Genomic DNA, 18,854 nt, shown 5'->3' with positions numbered 1-18,854 from the left:
ACCTTACCGGGTGAGCCCAAATACTCTGGGGCCCCCCACACTGACTCATCTCTGCCTCCCACTCAACTGTAATTCCCCCCCCCTCCCAACCCCCACCTACGTCTTTTCACTCGCTTCTCCCTGGGCAACTGGACGACACAGATAATATACCACACCAAGACCTTACAAACCTCTTGAACTCCTAGATGACCGTTGAGGAGACAGACCTACTTTCAATCCCTTTACCCACTTACAACATTCACGAGGCGACTGCTTTCGCCGCTAACTTGACGAATACTACTGGACCAATCATTACACCCTTCATTGTGCGCCTCTTTGGGCCCCTCCCCGCCCACAGCATGATCCCCGACAGGGGTGGGCGGTGGCTGGGTGGACCCCCCAAAGGTCTCGGACTACACCATGCACGATAAAAACCTTGTTTCCCCTCTCGTCCGAGAGGGTATGGTAATGGACCAGAAAGGAATGCATCCTTAACCCTTTTCCATTCCCATCCACCCCCCCCTTACTTTGTTAGTGTTGTACTCTTATGCCATGTTTTTCTTCTCGGATTTTGTCCGTCGTTTATGTGAACTGCTATGCACTGTAGACAATGCACTTACTGACGACACTCTGCGTAGTGTATTATCAGCTGTCTGTATGCACATTGTAACTCAATAAAATGTTTATTAAAAAAAAAAAAAAAAAAAGATATTGAGGAAGTCTATTCTATATTTTCATAGCGCTTACTGTGAAGAAGCCATCCCATATCTAGAGCTTAATTTTTCCTCCAGTACCCTCTCGCTCTTTGCAATGATCTTAAAGTGAAGTCCAGTATATGAACCACATATGTATTTATACAAGGTCTTCACATTCTCCCCTTAAATGCCTCTTCTCAAGAGAGAATAAAATGACTTAGTACTTGGTGGAGAAACCCTTGTTGGCAAGCACAGAGGAAAGACGTTTCTTGTAATTAGTGACCAGTTTTGCACACATCTCAGGAGGGATTTTGGTCCAGTCTTCTTTACAGATCTTCTCTAAACCCTTAAGGTTTCTTGGCTGCCGCTTGGTAACTCGATTTTTTAGCTCCCTCCATAAATTTTCTATAGGATTAAGGTCTGGAGACTGGCTAGGCCACTCCATGACCTTAAAGCGGAGGTTCACCCAAAAAACAAGTATCTAACATTACATTCAGTATACCTCAAACATGTACAGGATGCCGTTTTTTTTGGGGGGGTGTACATACGGTATTATCGGTATTTTCCTCCCAGCTTCCGGGTACTCGCTCCCGTGGGACTGGGCGTTCCTGTGCAGTGCCGCAATGTCATCTGGGACTTCGCGCATATGATTGACGTGCCTGAGGAAAACTCCCCCCGGCGGATAAGGCGCGTCACGACTTTCCGAAAGTAGCTGAACCGCGAGTCGGCTCTATACGGCGCCTGCGCACCGACTAGGAGCCGTGTAGAGCTGACTGCGCAGGCGCCGTATAGAGCCGACTTGCTTTGAGGTATACTGAATGTAATGTTAGATACTTGTTTTTTGGGTGAACCTACGCTTTAATGTGTTTCTTCTTGAGCCACTCCTTTGTTGCCTTTTCAGTATGTTTTGGGTCATTGTCATGCTGAAAGACCCATTCATGACCCATCTTCAGTGTTTTGGCTGAGGGAAGAAGGTTCTCATCCAAGATTTTATAATACATGGCCCCGTTCATTGGCCCCTCAATGTGGCAAAGTCTGTACCTTTAGCAGAAAAACATGCCCAAAGCATAATGTTTCCACCTGCGTGCTTGACTGTAGGGATGGCGTTCTTAGGGTCATAAGCCTCGTACACACAACCGTTTTCCTCTGCAAAATCCATCAAGAAAAATTCTGGCAGAGCATTTTTGCTGAGAAAAACGATTGTGTGTATGTTTTTCGTCGAGAAAACTGTTGTGGATCTCGACGAGAAAAAAGGAGAACATGCTCTCTTTTTTCTCATCGGGAGTCTCAATTTCCTCGTTGTGTTTCTCGTCGGGCTGGTATACGACGAGAAACATGTTCGTGTGTATGCTTAGAAACCCACGCATGCTCAGAATAAAGTATGAGACGGGAGCGCACCTTCGGTAAAAGTAGCGTTCATAATGGAGATAGCACATTCGTCACGCTGTAACAGACTGAAAAGTGCAAATCATCTCTCAAACTTTTACTTAACATGCAGTAACATGAGATTAGCAAAAGCAGCCCCAAGGGTGGCGCCAGTGGAATCGAACTTCCCCTTTATAGTGCCGTCGTACGTGTTGTACGTCACCGCATTTGAGAACGACGAGATTTTGTCTCGACAGTGTGTACGCAAAGAAAGCTTGAGAAGATTCTCGACAAGCCTGGCAAGAAACTCGTCGAGGAAAACGACGTTTCTTTTACGACGAGATTCTCGGTCGTGTGTACGAGGCTATAGTCAGTATTTTCCTTCCTTCAAACATGGCGAGTCTCCCTCCTCAAGGAAGCACATGTACAGTCATCATGCCAATGAATATCTAAATGATTCAGAGAAGGATTGGGAATAAGTGCTGTGGTCAGATGAGACCAAAATTAAGCTTTTTGGCATTAACTCGACTTGCGGTGTTTGGAGGAAACAAAATGCTCAATATGACCCTAAGAATACCATCCATACATTCAAGCATGGAGGTGGAAATGTTATGCTTTAGGGTTGTTTCTCTGCTAAAGGTACAGGCCGACTTTGCCGCATTGAGGGGCCAATAGACGGGGCCATCTATTGTAAAATCTTGGATGAGAACCTTTTTCCATAAGTCAAAACACTCAAGATGGGTCATAGGTGGGTCTTCCAGTATGACAACGACCCAAAACATACCGCTGCCAAGGCAACAAGGGAGTGGCTCAAGAAGAAGCATGTTAAGGTTATGGAGTGGTCTTGTCATCCTCCAGACCCTAATCCTATAGAACAGGGGTCTCCAAACTACGGCCCGCGGGCCACATCCGGCCCGCCAGGCCATTTCTTCCGGCCCGCAGCGTGACTCCTTAGTCCACCTGTTAGTTGTGGAATCTGCGCTGCATATTCGCCCCAGGCAATATGCAGCGCAGGTCCCGCAATCCCTCCCGGCATCTCACTGTGTGTGTTGGCTGCTGGGACCACGGCATCCCAGCAGCCAATAAGGTGTTTAGGGCAGACCCGTTGCCGCCTCCCTGCTCCCGCCTCCCGCCTCGCTGTTAACCAGTAACGAGTGTGCAATACCAGCGGGGCGGGAGTCGGGAGATGCAGCAGGTCTGCACAGCCAGTGACGGAGAGTGGAGACGCGCTGGACACATGCAAGGAGGGGGGCTGATACACTTGAGTGGGGGTGGGTTGAATGGCGCTGATGGGGCACAAACATCTGGGGGCTGATGACTCTGATGGGGACACACGTGGAGGGGGTCTTCAGACCGATTTGGACACAAATTTTGGGGGGCTGATGACTCTGCTGGGGACACACGTGGAGGGGGGGTTGTAGACTGATAGGGACACACATTTTGGGGCGCTTATGACTCTGATGGGGACATACATGTGGGGGGGGGGGGCTGATGACTGATGGGGACATAAATGTGGGGGGGGGGGCTGATGACTGATGGGACATAAATATATATATATGGGGGGGGGGGGTGATGACTCTGATGGGGACACAAATATCTGTGGGGTCTGATGGGGACACAAATGTGGGGGGCTGATGATTTTGATGGGGACACAAATATCTGTGGGGTTTGATGGGGACACAAATGTGGGGGTGCTGGTGGCTCTTATGGGGACACAAACATGTGAGGAGGGGGGCTGATGGCTCTAATGGTGACACAAATATGCAGGCGGGGGTGGGCTGTGATGGGGACACAAATGTGCAGGGAGACTCGGATAAATGATGGGGGGGGCTCTAATGGGGACACCAATTTGTGGGGATAGCCTAATGAGTGATGGGGACACAGAAGAATGGGGACACAGATGAATGGGGAGACTGATGGGGACACAGATGAATGCGGAGACTGATGGGGACACAGATGAATGGGGAGACTGATGGGGACACAGATGAATGGGGAGACTGATGGGGACACAGATGAATGCGGAGACTGATGGGGACACAGATGAATGGGGACACAGATGAATGGGAAGACTGATGGGGACACAGATGGATGGGGACACAGATGAATGGGGACACAGATGAATGGGGACACAGATGGATGGGGACACAGATGGATGGGGACACAGATAAATGGGGACACAGATGATGGGGTCACAGATGAATGGGGACACAGATGAATGGGGACACAGATGATGGGGACACAGATGAATGGGGACGCAGGTGGATGGGGAAACTGATGGGGACACAGATGAATGGGGACACAGATGGATGGGGACACAGATGGATGGGGAGACTGATGGGGACACAGATGAATGGGGAGACTGATGGGGACACAGATGGATGGGGAGACAGATGGGTGGGGAGACTGATGGGGACACAGATGAATGGGGACACAAATGAATGGGAAGACTGATGGGGACACAGATGAATGGGGACACAGATGAATGGGAAGACTGATGGGGACACAGATGAATGGGGACACAGATGAATAGGAAGACTGATGGGGACACAGATGATGGTGACACAGATGGATGGGGAGACTGATAGGGACACAGATGAATGGGGAGACTGATAGGGACACAGATGAATGGGGAGACTGATGGGGACACAGATGATGGTGACACAGATGGATGGGGAGACTGATGGGGACACAGATGATGGGGACACAGGTGGATTGGGACACAGGTGGATGGGGACACTGATGGGGACACAGATGAATGGGGACACTGATGGGGACACAGATGAATGGGGAGACTGATGGGGACACAGATGATGGTGACACAGATGGATGGGGAGACTGATGGGGACACAGATGATGGGGACACAGATGATGGGGACACAGGTGGATTGGGACACAGGTGGATGGGGACACTGATGGGGACACAGATGAATGGGGACACTGATGGGGACACAGATGAATGGGGAGACTGATGGGGACACAGATGATGGTGACACAGATGGATGGGGAGACTGATGGGGACACAGATGATGGTGACACAGATGATGGGGACACAGGTGGATGGGGACACAGATGGATGGGGACACAGATGGGGACACAGATGATGGTGACACAGATGGATGGGGAGACTGATGGGGACACAGATGATGGGGACACAGATGATGGGGACACAGGTGGATGGGGACACAGGTGGATGGGGACACAGATGGGGACACAGATGAATGGGGACACAGATGGATGGGGACACTGATGGGGACACAGATGAATGGGGAGACTGATGGGGACACAGGTGGATGGGGACACAGATGGATGGGGACACAGATGGATGGGGAGACTGATGGATGGGGAGACTGATGGATGGGGAGACTGATGGGGACACAGATGATGGGGACACAGATAAATGGGGACACAGATGAATGGGAAGACTGATGGGGACACAGATGATGGTGACACGGATGTAAAGCCTCATGCACGCTGGAAGTTTAGCCCCGCTGCATGATGCTCCAGCGTTTAGGTGCCAGCAAAGAATATAGGAGCACCATCCAATCCTGCTGTCAGCAGTAAGTCAAATTCTATTCTATTCTTCTTCTGTGGATTTATTTATAAATTATGTTTCCGGCCCGCGAATATGTGTAAAATATAGAATGTGGCCCTCGAAGTAAAAAGTTTGGAGACCCCTGCTATAGAACATTTATGGAGGGAGCTGAAATGTTGAGTTGTTTATTTTACTCGCTGAACTGCAACTTAATTTATAGCATTTGTTTTATGTGTTTTTCTGGATTTTTGTTTGATATTCTGTCTCTATCATTTAAAATACACCTATGATAAAAATGATACACCATTTCTTTGTAAGTGGGCAAACTTATAAAATCTGCAGGGGATCAAATAAATATTTTCATCACTGTAATTCTCAATCAGTATAATATACGTAACACTGTTGAAAATAATGTGTTGGGCTTTCTTTTGAATCTTGCTATTTCAACTTGCAGCACTCTAAAAAAATGTTAAATGTGATTCAAAATGTTTACAGTTCTAAAATAACAGCTATAATAAAATAAGAAATGCAACTGTGTATATATTTATATATTTTCTATCATTTATATTACCAAGGTGTGCAAAGACGTGACTGGCAAAATCCTAGCCGAGGAAATAATCCAGTTGTGCAACGCAGACCAGTAGGTATGATCACTTTAGCAACTACAAATAATATGAATATGTAATCAATACATGTGCGTGTGCTACATAACACTTTTGCAACCTTAGCTCAAGAAAGAAGCAATGTAGCTCCAAATACTGGACACAGCTGGTCCTCAGACACACGTGATACTCAAGGTAACTAATTTATAACTATTATTGATAAAAAAATAAAAAATAAATTAACAGATATAGGTTTATTCAAACAATGCACAAATGCAATGCAGGTTTACAAAGGTATACCAATAAAAGTTGAACACATATGGACAACATTATAAAGAAAAAACTGCACTTTATGCTTTATAATAGAGTTTCTCTCGGATTCAGCCTGAGGGGGATCCATTACTGCCAAGACCTCCCCACAACGAAGGGGAGAGAATAGGTGGGGGAAATAAGGATCGGGAAGGGGGGGGGACAGGATCAGAGAGCTGGGCAAACAAGGCTAGAAAGTTATGAGGGGGGGACTGGAAATGACAGGGAAGGGGGTGGCGGGAGGGCACAAAAACAAGGCGTAATCATTCTACGAAATGACAGGACCACGAGCCTCAATCCAAGTGGACCATACTTTATCAGACGTCTTTGGAAGGTTTCTACTCACATAGGTTAATGTATACAGTGGCAAAACCACGTTAACCGAAGAAACCCAAGTAGCCTGCGTGGGCAGAGTTGGCTGTTTCCATCTAAGAAATTGATCATGAATAATAATATTTATAATATTATTAATTACTGTATGATAATAAATACTATGGCCGGGATTCACAAAGTATTTACGACGGCGTATCTCCAGATACGCCGTCGTAAGTCCGAATGTGAGGCGTCGTATCTCTGCGCCTGATTCAAAGAATCAGATACGCCTCACTGTTGCCAAGATACGAGCGGTGTAAGTCTCCTACGCCATCGTATCTTGTGGTGCATATTTCCGCTGGCTGCTAGGGGCGCTTCCGTATATTTCCGCGTTGAATATGCAAATGAGCTAGATACGCCAATTCACGAACGTACTTGCGCCCGGCGTATTAAAATACGCTGTTTACGTAAGGCGTATGACCAGCGTAACTTTACCCCTCATAAAGCAGGGGTAAGTCATGTTAAGGTATGGACGTCGCAAACGTCGGAACAGCGTCATATTTTACGTTGTTTGCGTAAGTCGTACGTGAATGGGGATGGGAGTAGGTTACGTTCACGTCGACTAAGCATTGAGCCGGCGTAAGTTACGGAGAAAATTCGACGTGATATTGAGCATGCGCGTACATGCGCCGTTCGTTAGGCGCGTCATTTACGTGGGGTCACGATTCATTTCCATACAACACGCCCCCTACCAGCCTACTTTGAATTACGTGGGCTTACGCCGGCCCATTTACGCTACGCCGCCGCAACTTACGGAGGAAGTGCTTTGTGAAAACTGCACTTGCCTGTCTAAGTTGCGGCGGTGTAGCGTAAATAGGATACGCTACGCCCAACTAAAGATACGCCATTGTATCTGAATCTGGCCCAGAATCTAACTAGAAAAAAAAAAGAATGTGTCAATTCAGCAACAGCTATTGACAGCTAGTACATTGAAGCTTAATGATGCATATTTTTCCATTGTGAGACTTAGCCTTATTATCAGCCCATCTACTTTTCCCTGCAGCTGCCCTCTTAAGGCATAAGAACCAATCTGATTTTTTTTATGTTTGCAGCACAGGTCACAGTCTGAAAGCTAAATCCTGGTTGGTTGTAATTAGGAAAAACAATTTTCTTTACTGTCGTTTTCAGAAATTAGCTCATTGCTTTTTTGCATGCTGGAACAGTGAACTACAGTATATTTTCCACTCATTACTTCTCTTAATACATCGACTGTCACGAGTTACTAGTATTATGACACCATAATGGCTTTTTTGTATTCTTGTGAATGATCTGTTTTAGGTTCACAGCGACGAGACTGGCAAACTCCAAGTCGAGTACAAGTCCCAACTGTTCAGCGTAGGCCAACAGGTATGGTAATAAAAACGAAAGTTGTGAATTATTCTGTTATAAAGTATATGATTAGCTAACCATGGTATGTATTTTCTTAGGTTCTGATACTGGTTATAATGCTCCCCCTGCTGTGCCTAACTGGTCTGCAGAAACACATGACACTGATGGTAAAAGCTGATTTTATTTTAACATACTTATTGGCTAAATGAAATAGCTATACTGAGCCCTGTGACATTTACATCAGATAGAAATACTGAGATTGCCGCAAGAGATATCAGATATGAGACACCGTGGTGGTTGAGACAGAGCAGGGAATGCTGGTAGTAATTCTATATGACTGGTGTTTTTGTCAGGGGTCAAGTCCTGGGGAAAAAAGTGTGGGAACTCCCACCCAAGATCCACTCCCCCACCAAAAAAAATATAAAAAATAATACGCGCATATGCATAATTACTAAAGCGCATGTTTTTATTTTTTTCGATCCACTGTACCTTAGTAATGCTTTATGTTACTGGCCGCTTCCTGTATATGGATTCATCAGGTAGTGTGCGGGTATTCGGTCACTTCCTCGATGCCGCAATGTGTCTGACACTACCCGATGAATCCATATACATGAAGCGGCCAGTAACATAAAGGATTGCTAAGGTTCGCCTGCCCCTGACAGTGACTCGAGCTGGGCATCGCCGCTTAGTGAAGGATTGGCTCAGGCGGCTCCTCTGCTCTTAGCTGCTCTAGTCCTGCAAAGGGAACTGCGTTCCTGCTGTGAAAAAAGTGCAGGAACTCCGTTCCCACGCGTTCCCGCAGGACTTGAGCCCTGTTTTTTGTGCAAGATAATGATTCAACTCATCAACAGGAAGAAGAGGTCAGAAGGTACCCATAGACATAGTTTTCCTACCTAACTGTAATCAACCAGACTAAGTTGCAAGCATGTTATGTATGTGGCTATCTGTAGTAGTTAAGGTCTAGTTAAAGCTGTAGCTGAAAATCACTGTAGTACATAGTCTTTGTTACTACAGTGATAGCAGCAGTCCTCTAGAACCAGAAGCAGCTTATACATGGTAACCACTGGAGATTGCTTGCTCAGCACCACCATTCAGAGGAAGCCCAATGAATACAAGGCAATCTCTGATTGGGCAATATGGAGATTGTGGTGTCACCAACCCACCTCTCTACCTCATCATATCTTCCTTCCTCCTTCTACTTCTTCTTCTCCCATGTGTAGTGTCCACTGTCCACCACCCATTCTGCCTTCAAAACTGTTTAGGAGGTTGGCCACACTCACTCTGCCCTTAGATGCTACCCATAAGTGCACTCTGGATGAATAAAAAATAGAAAGTGATGTCATTTTCTGAACTGTGTCAAGGTGCTTCCCTAGTGAAAGCTAGCAGGTTACATCTCCAAGCATGGCGTTAGCACTATCGACTAACAACTTCTGTGCTACAGATGCTCTGGGGTAAATGGAACCCCCTAATTCCCTACAGTATCTAAGCCCCAGCGTTAGGCTTAACAGGCCACACTTCTGGGTGGGTACTGAATTTATTATAATATCATTTAAAGTGGTTCTGAAGGCATAAGGTTTTTTATCTGCATGCATTTTATGCATGCAGATAAAAAACATGTGTGCAGCAGCTCCCCTCAGCTCCCCTAATACTTACCTGAGCCCCATCTTGATCCAGCGATGTTGCACGAGAGACTCGGCTGTCCAGGACCCTGCCTTTTTATTGGCTGAGGCACACAGTGGGCGTGATTGACTCCCGCTGCTGTCAATCAAAGTCCTTGAGCCAATGAGGAAAGAGAGGGGGCAGGGCTGAGCCGCAGCTCCGTGTCTGAAAGGACACATTGAGCACCCACTCGGGTGCCCCATTGTTGTTTTTAAACAATAAAAAACAAAACTTTATTATAGCTTTAATTTAATAACTAAAACACATAGTATATTAACAGTGAGGTTGGTTTAAGAAGTGGAGACGTTTTACTTAGCAAAGTACATTTTTGCGTTTAAAGTATATATTTACTTTCTATACCAATGCTTAGTCACAAAAGTCAAAGAGCGGGGAACAACATAAGATGAAAGTTCAATAGGATGTGAATTGAATATTTTAGCTGAGCTGAAACAACTGGCCACTTATTATTTTTAAACACACAAAAATAATTCCAATTTTGTAGATTTTTTTTAAAAGATCTTTCTTTCATGATATTTCTTCTAAATCTAGCTAAATAACACCTGAAATATGAATTTGTTTGAATGGACTAGCCCTTATTATATTTTATTATGTTTCAGTTTTACAGAGGCGAGAAAATCCAAATTACCGATTAAATGTTCCCCCAGTACAGCGCAGACCAGCAGGTATGACTGATAACTGTTGAAATATATTTCTTATTATTAAAGGGGTTGTAAAGTTTATTTTTTTATTTTCTAAATAGGTTCCTTTAAGCTAGTGCATTGTTGGTTCACTTGCTTTTTCCTTCGATTTCCTGTCTAAATTTTTTTTTTCTTTGTCTGAATTTCTAATTTTCCGTTCCTCCTCAGTAAGCTTTTCTGGCTGACTAACCCCCAGCCAGAACAGCTCGGATGATGGGGCAAGTTTACTGAGGAGAAACAGGAAGTGAGAAATTCAGACAAAGAAAAAAAACATTTAGAAGGGAAATCGAATGAAAAGAATGAAAGGTAAGGTAACAATGCACTAGCTTAAAAGAACCTATTTAGAAAATAAAAAACAAACCTAATTAGTTGTATCTCCTTGTTCAATTTGGCGGTTGGGGGCTGTATAACCGAAGCTAAACCCCCTGCTTTTACAGCCCCCTGGCCACCAGTGTGAATGAGGCCTTATTGATATGCAAAAGTTTTTGCCAAAAAATAAGCAGCAGGATCCTTATATAAATCTGTAACCACCCCGCTTGGCTGCTGTTGGATGCGTGCTGCCTTAGGCCACGTACACACGTCCGAGGAACTCGACGGGCAAAACCTTGTGAAGCCGCCGACGATCTCGGTGAGCCAAAGTTTCCCCATTGACTAACGAGGAAATAGAGAACATGTTCTCTATTTGGCTCGACGAGATCCTCGTCGGTTTCCTCGGCGAAAAGTGTACACACGGCCGGGTTTCTCGGCAGAATACGGCTCCCATAGAGTTTCTTGCTGAATTCTGCCAAGAAACTTGGTCGTGCGTACGGGGCCTTACAGAAATCAGTGGCATGTGACTCATAAGAAGGGCAGGGGTGCTTTTTTATTGAAGCAGTTTTTGTTCACGAGTCAAATTCATAGACTGAACTTTGTATATCCTTTCTTTCACTCTCCACATTCTTGGTCATGCCTTTGGGCAATGTAAGTGCAATGTAACTCGGTAGCTAACAGAAGGGATCTGGAGGTTTAAGAAGTAGGACTCTTTCTTGGGGTAACAAATTATTCTTGTGAAGGACATACAGGCTGATGCCAGCATGGTGGAGGCTGGCATATTTGGGTTCTTATACCCATGTGGATACAAACTTGTATGCACAACATGATGAGCTTGGAATTGACTAGAAATAGGTCTGGAACATTTTTAAATTCTAATAAAATGTTTGCCAATATCCATTGGTCGCGATCAACCCAAGCCACCACAGCAATACATTTTCTCATCTCTGCTGATAGCTATATCACTAGCATGTCTAAATATTGATTTCAGCTCATATTTTTAGTTCCAGAAAGCAGCAATGTAGCTCCTCCTGCCGCTCCATTCTGGCCTGGAGAAACCCGTGATACTCAAGGTAAAGACTATATATTTTCCTATAATTTACTGTTGCTACCATTATTACCATAAGTAGTACTAACATCTTCAGTAATATACACTATGGTAAATGCAAACTCTATACGTGTTGTATTTCGCTGTAAGTATAATGGCACAGATGATTAAAGTGGACCTTCAGTAATTTTTTCAACTTTCCATCTATTAAATCTTTTGCCCTTGTTGTTTTAAATTTGGATAGTAAAAAAAAAATTTCTGCGAGTAAATACCCTTTACAGCCCACTTCCTTTTTCTTGTCTGGTCATTAGCCTAGGCTAATGACATCGTGCACAGCTCTCTCTCTCACTCTTGTGAGAGTTTTCCAGGAAGAGAGGGGGAATGAGTCATAAGAGGGCCAATGAAAGCTGCAGGGCTGCAAAGCAGGAGGTGTAAATCCAGGAAGTGAACAGGCAGCAGTTTCATCTGCCCACGGTTAAAATGGCTGCAGCCAGAGTTAGTAGAGGGAGGTTTCTGTAGCATATTTGGCAAATACAGAATCACAGTATATATAACCCCTTTTCCCCGAGCGTACGCATATATGCGACCTCGGCTTTGGGGGTTATACTGGGATGATGCCCGCAGCTGCAGGCATCATCCCAATACCGTTTTTTAGAACCAGCGGTCAGCTTTCCAGGGATAACAACCGATGCGACTAAAAGCCACTCGGTTATTTTCCCGGAGGAGCAGGAGGGGGCATCCCCCTTATTTTCCCGGAGGAGCAGGAGGGGGCATCCTGCCACCTTCCATCGCTCTTACCGGGGCCTACCGTCCCACCGGCAGACCCGATCCACGATCCACCTCCTCCGGCGTCTAGACAGAGACTAGCACGAAGCCGGAAACGGCTTTGTTCCAGTCTCCTGTATGTAAACACGGAATCGTCGTCACAACGTCACTGAAGTGTTGCTAGACACATTGGGGTAGATCATCAAGGTACTCTTTTAGTTTTCTACCATATGTAACCAGTGTCCTACCCATTGATTGAGGGTCACATGAGCTCAGAGATGGTTTCTACCAATATGGCAAAATGTCAAACTGCTTAGGTTTCATTAACTGTTACTTTATTATAGGAAACAAGTTCAATGTGACTGAGAAGGGCAATTTTAAAACTGGAAAAGCTTGCAATGCATCAGTTTGTAAGCTACAGTTCCTTGAAAAAGTAGTTATACCCCTTGAAATTTTCCACATTTTATCAAGTTACAACCAAAAGCGTAAATGTATTTTATTGGAAATTTATGTGATTGGCCAACACAAAGTGGCACATAATTGGAAGGAAAATGATAAATGGTTTTTACATTTGTTTACAAATAAATATCTGAAAAGTGTGGCGTGCATTTGTATTCTGATACCCCTAACTAAAGTCTAGTAAAACCAATTGCCTTCAGAAGTCACCTAATTTGTAAAAAGAGTACACCTCTGTGTAATTTAATCTCAGTATAAATACAGTTGTTCTGTGAAGCCCTCAGAGGTTTGTTAGCGAACCTTAGTTAACAAACAGCATCATGCAGGCCGAGGAACACACCAAACAGGTCAGGGATAAAGCTGTGGAGAAGTCTGAAGCAGGGTTAAATTATAGAAAAATCTCCCAAGCTTTGAACATCTCACAGAGCACTGTTCAATCCATCATCTGAAAATGGAAAGAGTATGGCACAACTGAAAACTAAGACATGGCCATCCACCTAAACCGACAGGCCGGGCAAGGAGAGCATTAATCAGAGAAGCAGCCAAGAGGTCCATGGTAACTCTGGAAGAGCTCCAGAGATCCACAGCTCAAGTGGGAGTATCTGACCACAGGACAACTATTAGTCGTGCAACTCCACAAATTTGGCCTTTATGGAAGAGTGGCAAGTAGAAAACTATTGTTGAAAGAAAGCCATAATAAGTCCCGTTCGTAGTTTAAGAGAAGCCACATGAGGGGCACAGCAAACATGTGAAAGAAGATGCTCTGGTCAGATGAGACCACATTAAACTTTTTGGCCTTAAAGCAAATTGCTATGTATGAAAACGAACACTGCATATCACCCTGAACACACCATATCCACCGTGAAACATGGTGATGGCAGCATAATGTTGTGGGGATGCTTTTCTTCAGCAGGGACAGGGCAGCTGGTCAGAGTTGATGGGAAGATGGATGGAGCCAAGTACAGGGCAATCTTAGAAGGAAACCTGTTAGAGTCTGCAAAAGACTTGAAACTGGGGCGCAGGTTCACCTTCCAGCAGGACAATGACCCTAAACGTACAGCCAGAGCTACAATGGAATGGTTTAGATCAAAGCATGTTCATGTATTAGTATGGCCCAGTCAAAGTCCAGACCTAAATTCAATTGAGAATCTGTGGCAAGACTTGAAAGTTGCTGTTCACCTAGGTCCTTTTATCCAATCTAACAGAGCTTAAGCTATTTTGCAAAAAAAATGGATAAAATTTCACTCTTGAAGCTGGTAGACATGGCCGTGGCATAAGGGGTTGCAGGGGTCACAATCGCAACCATGCCCCAAGCTCCAGGGGGCCCCAGCAGCCTCCCTGTCATATTAACATATCCTCCACAAAGTCCAGCTCTGATCTGCCCTAGGGCCCCACAACCACGCTCCGGTACTGGGCTTCTACTTTGCCTTCCACACTCCACACCCCTCCATTCTCGTTGGCTGGGGAGAAGCTGTGAAGCATTTCCTGAATGGAGAGGAGCACTAGGTGAGAACAGCCCAGGATGGGTAAGTGTCTGTGCTGTGTGCTGGTAACATGGAATGGTAACCAAGCTTAGTGAGGCAAGAGAAGGAGAGTGCCATACTATAGCCACGATGGGACCAATGTCACTGGTAAGGTAAGTAGTCACCAGCTGGTATTCTCTGTACCTCCTCCACCCTGGGATGTCCGCTTACCCCACTTCCCTGACAATTGGGGAAAAGACACACACCTCTGGGAGGTTACCTTCCCCCAACACCTGGCAACACTGACAGAGAAACCTTCAGAAATTGCTAAAACAAATCTCTTAGCACCTCCTCAGGGCTGCAGGCTCCAGATTTTGTGTCACATGGCTTTGCTGTCCCAGTTTTAAGTTGCATGCCCCCAAAGCCCCCTGCTGAGCTCCTTTCCTATTACAGCACTCTATACTGTTCCTCCCATGCAGGGCTGAAATCACATTCCTTTAAAACAAAGCCAGTTAGCCTTTATCTGCACAGGGTCAGGTGTATCTGCCTACTGCAACTACACTGCCGTTCTGACCAAAGAATTTCACAGGCCAGAAGGGCAATATAAAAGCCAGATACACCCTGTGAAGACTGACAGACTGTGTGCAAAGGAATGTGATTTCAGCCCTGTGTAGTGTGTGTGGGGGGGGGGGGGGGGGCTGTATACAGTGCTGGGATGCGAAAGGGGCTCTGCCAAGTGACCTACCAGGGGTCCCTGTCCTCTGATTCTCCAGCGGTGATCCCTGTCTTCTGATTCTCCAGCGGTGATCCCTGTCCTCTGATATAAAGAGGAACTCTGGGAACTCAAAACTCTTAAGCCGCTTTGAGTATCTTGGCATGCAGTGGATGTATCTGCACGCACAGTGGAAGTGGTGGGTGGTAATGCGGGGGGGGCCAGGTCAACTTTTGCATCGTGGCCCACAAGCTTCAAGCTACGCCTCTGCTGGTAGAGACATACCCAAAAAGACTTCCAGCTGTAATTGCAGCGAAAGGTGGTTCTACAAATAATTGACTCAGGGGGGCTGAATACAAATGCACGCCACACTTTTCACATATTTATTTGTAAAAAATGTTAAAAAAAAATGAATCATTTTCCTTACACTTCACAATTGTGTGCCACTTTGTATTGGTCTATCATATAAAATCCCCAAAAAATACATTTACGTTTTTGGTTGTAACAAGACAAAATGTGGAAAGGGGTATGAATACTTTTTCATGGCACTGTATGTATTCCTTGTACTTGCACATCATGAGGGCAACTTCTGAAGTTCCTTTGCAGCTTTCACAGCAATGTTTTATGCAATTAGCACTATAATAGGCTACAATCTTATGGAATTATTTACTGCAGTAAATTATAGTTGATAGTATCATTTTTAGTTTAATTCAAAACTAAATTAAAAACAATAATTGATAAACTTAGTCGAGGAATTAGAGGTTGGAATTAGAAGCACTTCACATAAAAAATATTCAACTCTGTGTTTATTATTTACAAAGGCTATTCAAAAACGTAAGTTTTAAAGTTAATGTTGATGTAGATAAAAAGTGCAAATTCTTTTCTGCAATGTTTTTAATGTTTTAGAGAAGCACTAATGATATGTTAGGCTGGGTTCACACTACGGTTTTCCCGTCCGTCAGCCGCATACGATTTCAGTATTGAAAACGTACGGGCACGGACGGGAAAACGTATAGATAGAGAATGCATTGCAAATCGTATGCACTCAGATGCATCCGGGTGCGTACGATTTGCTGGCAAAACGTTTTTTAAACGTACGCAAAACCGTGTTCAACCACGGTTTTGCGGTCGTTTTTAAAACAGTATGGCAACCGCATACGTTTTCCTTTAACATTAATGTCAATGGAAAACGTACATATGTGCGGTTCCATACGTTCCCGTCCGTTTCAGCCGCATACGGTTTTACATATAAATCGTATGCGGCTGACGGACGGGAAAACCGTAGTGTGAACCCAGCCTTACCTGTACAATATTGTTAACCAAATACATTTTTAAAAAACTAAGGAGAGAAGGGGAAAAAATATTGTTATATTTGCACAGGTGACATGGACGTTGACGGAGCCATTTTCTCAACGTACCATGGGCATGTGCTCCTATGTTTAGATCAGTGGTTCTCAACCTGGGGGTCGGGACCCCCTCGGGGGTCAAATGATGATTTGCCAGGGGTCACCGAATACTGGACTGGTCCTAAAGCCTGCATCGCTCTCCCAGTCTTTTTGCGGCCACCCAGCAAGGGCTATCCCTGGAGCCTGTGGCCGCCCAACTGGGCTATTCCTGGAGCCTGCAGCAGCCCACTCAGTCTCTTCGCAGGCGCCCATTCAATTCACGGCATGGCTGGGGAGCAGAGACTAGAGGTCAGCTGACTGGTAAGGAATAGGAAGTGGGAGGGACTGGAGGAGACCCCATCTCCTGATTTCGGCATAGGTGTCAGTGCTACGAAACACCACAAAGTCGGAGACACAGTGAAGACAGAGACAGTAACACTACCTGTGACTATAGCTGCCATTAAAAGGACTCTGGTAGCACTAAATGTCCGTGGGTTGGGGGAGCAAATGACTTGTCTTGCCTTGGGTGTTGACAACCAACGTTACGAAAATAATTTTAATGGTAGGGGTCCCCACAACTTGGGAAATTTTATCGAGGGGTCATGGCATTAGAGGGTTGAGAACCACTGGTTTAGATACAGTATATTATCATTTATTTGGCGATATTGATGTTTGCTTAAAATGTACTATATGTACAATATATCTTTTTTAGTAAAACCAGTAAAATAGCTTGAGTAATTGAGTAATTATACATTTTATTTCCTTTTGATTTATCCTTCAAGTGTTTTCTTTTGTGTCAAAGTAAGAGATCTAACCTAACTAAATTAAATGTCCAGCCCTTCCTCTTTACTGGCTTACGTATAATGGTAGTAACTGCCCTCAAACGTTTCAGAAGTTTCGGTCAGCATGGGTTGCACTTGCAACTAGGAATCTTACGCTCTGAAATGGGTGTTATATTGCCTCCCTTTGGAGGTTGGAATGTACTGTTCTCCTTCCCTGGTCCACACCCTCTTTCCAGTTCTTGGGGACCCCTTTCCCTTCCTTCCCCCCCCAAAACCTCCCCGTACCTACCTTTTCTCCTCCCCATGGGTGATAGATACCTGACTAGTAATAGCTACATTATAAATTTGGTCTATAGTATGTATCAGGGTAAACGTCTGGATAATTCATGAGTGACCCATATGGCCTCTCAGTGATGATTCTTGTAGGTGTCTATGATGGTCCTATGACTGTATAACTATGTGATGTTACAATACAAGTTGTATCCTTTGTATTATGTACATGTATAGCGTTTTCAAATGTTTCAATAAATTTTAAATAAATGTCAAGCCAATTTGTTTGATGATAGGGAACGAGGTAAAGTCTTAAAACTATATAAAGTATAACATCAAGGTTTGCTTTTTTATTTTAGGTAACAAAAAAAAGACCTTGATGTACATTGTTGGCTATTATATGTTCAAATCTGCAGTATAAATAAACCAGTAAATATAGATTTAAATCTTTTAAACAAAGACACATTAAGCTATGGCAAAGTAACTCTGTATTTTGTGACCATACTATTTATGCTTTTTTTTTTCTAAGAATAGTGGCCTTTTAGCTATAGGAAATAATCCTAAAGTGGTGTTAGCCACAAGCACTATAATTAATTAGTATCCCATGAAGTTGTGTGCTTCTAGCTAGTCCAGTTGTAAACAACTGGAGGGATGTGTTTTCTTTTTTAAAGGTTATCTAGATCACTATCTTTATTCCGTTTTTCTGATATGGGGTGTCTGTTCTGCAATTTATACATGAAACTTGTTGACTCGGGCAGTAGCACACTGCCACCATTGATGGCTGGTGTAAGGGTGCCATCCGCAAAAGCCAGATAAAACATGATTTGCATAGGTCTGAAATGCAGCCACTTGATCCTGTTGCCCTATTCCTTCCAAAGCTATCATTCTTCTGACTGAATTTACTTATTGCCATCATTAGCTAGAGGTGTTTATGTTTTTGAGATGTTGTACACTATGATGTCTGTACACTTTAGTGAAATATGGTCTGCACAGGTAAACCGCAGTTTGTGTGGTCATGCCAAAAGAGAAGTGCTGGCAGGTCAGTTGTAGTAACATCTTCAAACGGGTAATCCAATCCAAGCTTTCTGTGATTTTACTTGACAAAACAGTATTTCATGCTAAAT

At 44.5% G+C, this 18,854-nt stretch overlaps 1 protein-coding gene across 3 annotated transcripts in view; it reads left to right on the top strand.

Annotated features, from left to right (window-relative positions):
• The window catches only part of VIT (vitrin), a 201,572-nt gene that overhangs the window by 142,235 nt on the left and 40,483 nt on the right, over positions 1-18,854 (top strand). For all 3 annotated transcript variants that reach the window (XM_040350843.1, XM_040350844.1, XM_040350842.1), the window contains 6 exons: positions 6,147-6,215; positions 6,300-6,368; positions 8,133-8,201; positions 8,282-8,350; positions 10,460-10,525; positions 11,854-11,922. In XM_040350843.1, coding sequence (XP_040206777.1) covers positions 6,147-6,215; positions 6,300-6,368; positions 8,133-8,201; positions 8,282-8,350; positions 10,460-10,525; positions 11,854-11,922 — 411 coding nt within the window. The remainder of the gene's footprint in view (positions 1-6,146; positions 6,216-6,299; positions 6,369-8,132; positions 8,202-8,281; positions 8,351-10,459; positions 10,526-11,853; positions 11,923-18,854) is intronic.

Source organism: Rana temporaria, chromosome 4 (assembly GCF_905171775.1).
Source record: "Rana temporaria chromosome 4, aRanTem1.1, whole genome shotgun sequence".
In the NCBI taxonomy this organism is placed as follows: domain Eukaryota; kingdom Metazoa; phylum Chordata; class Amphibia; order Anura; family Ranidae; genus Rana; species Rana temporaria.
This window is presented reverse-complemented; position numbering and strand designations above follow the sequence as displayed.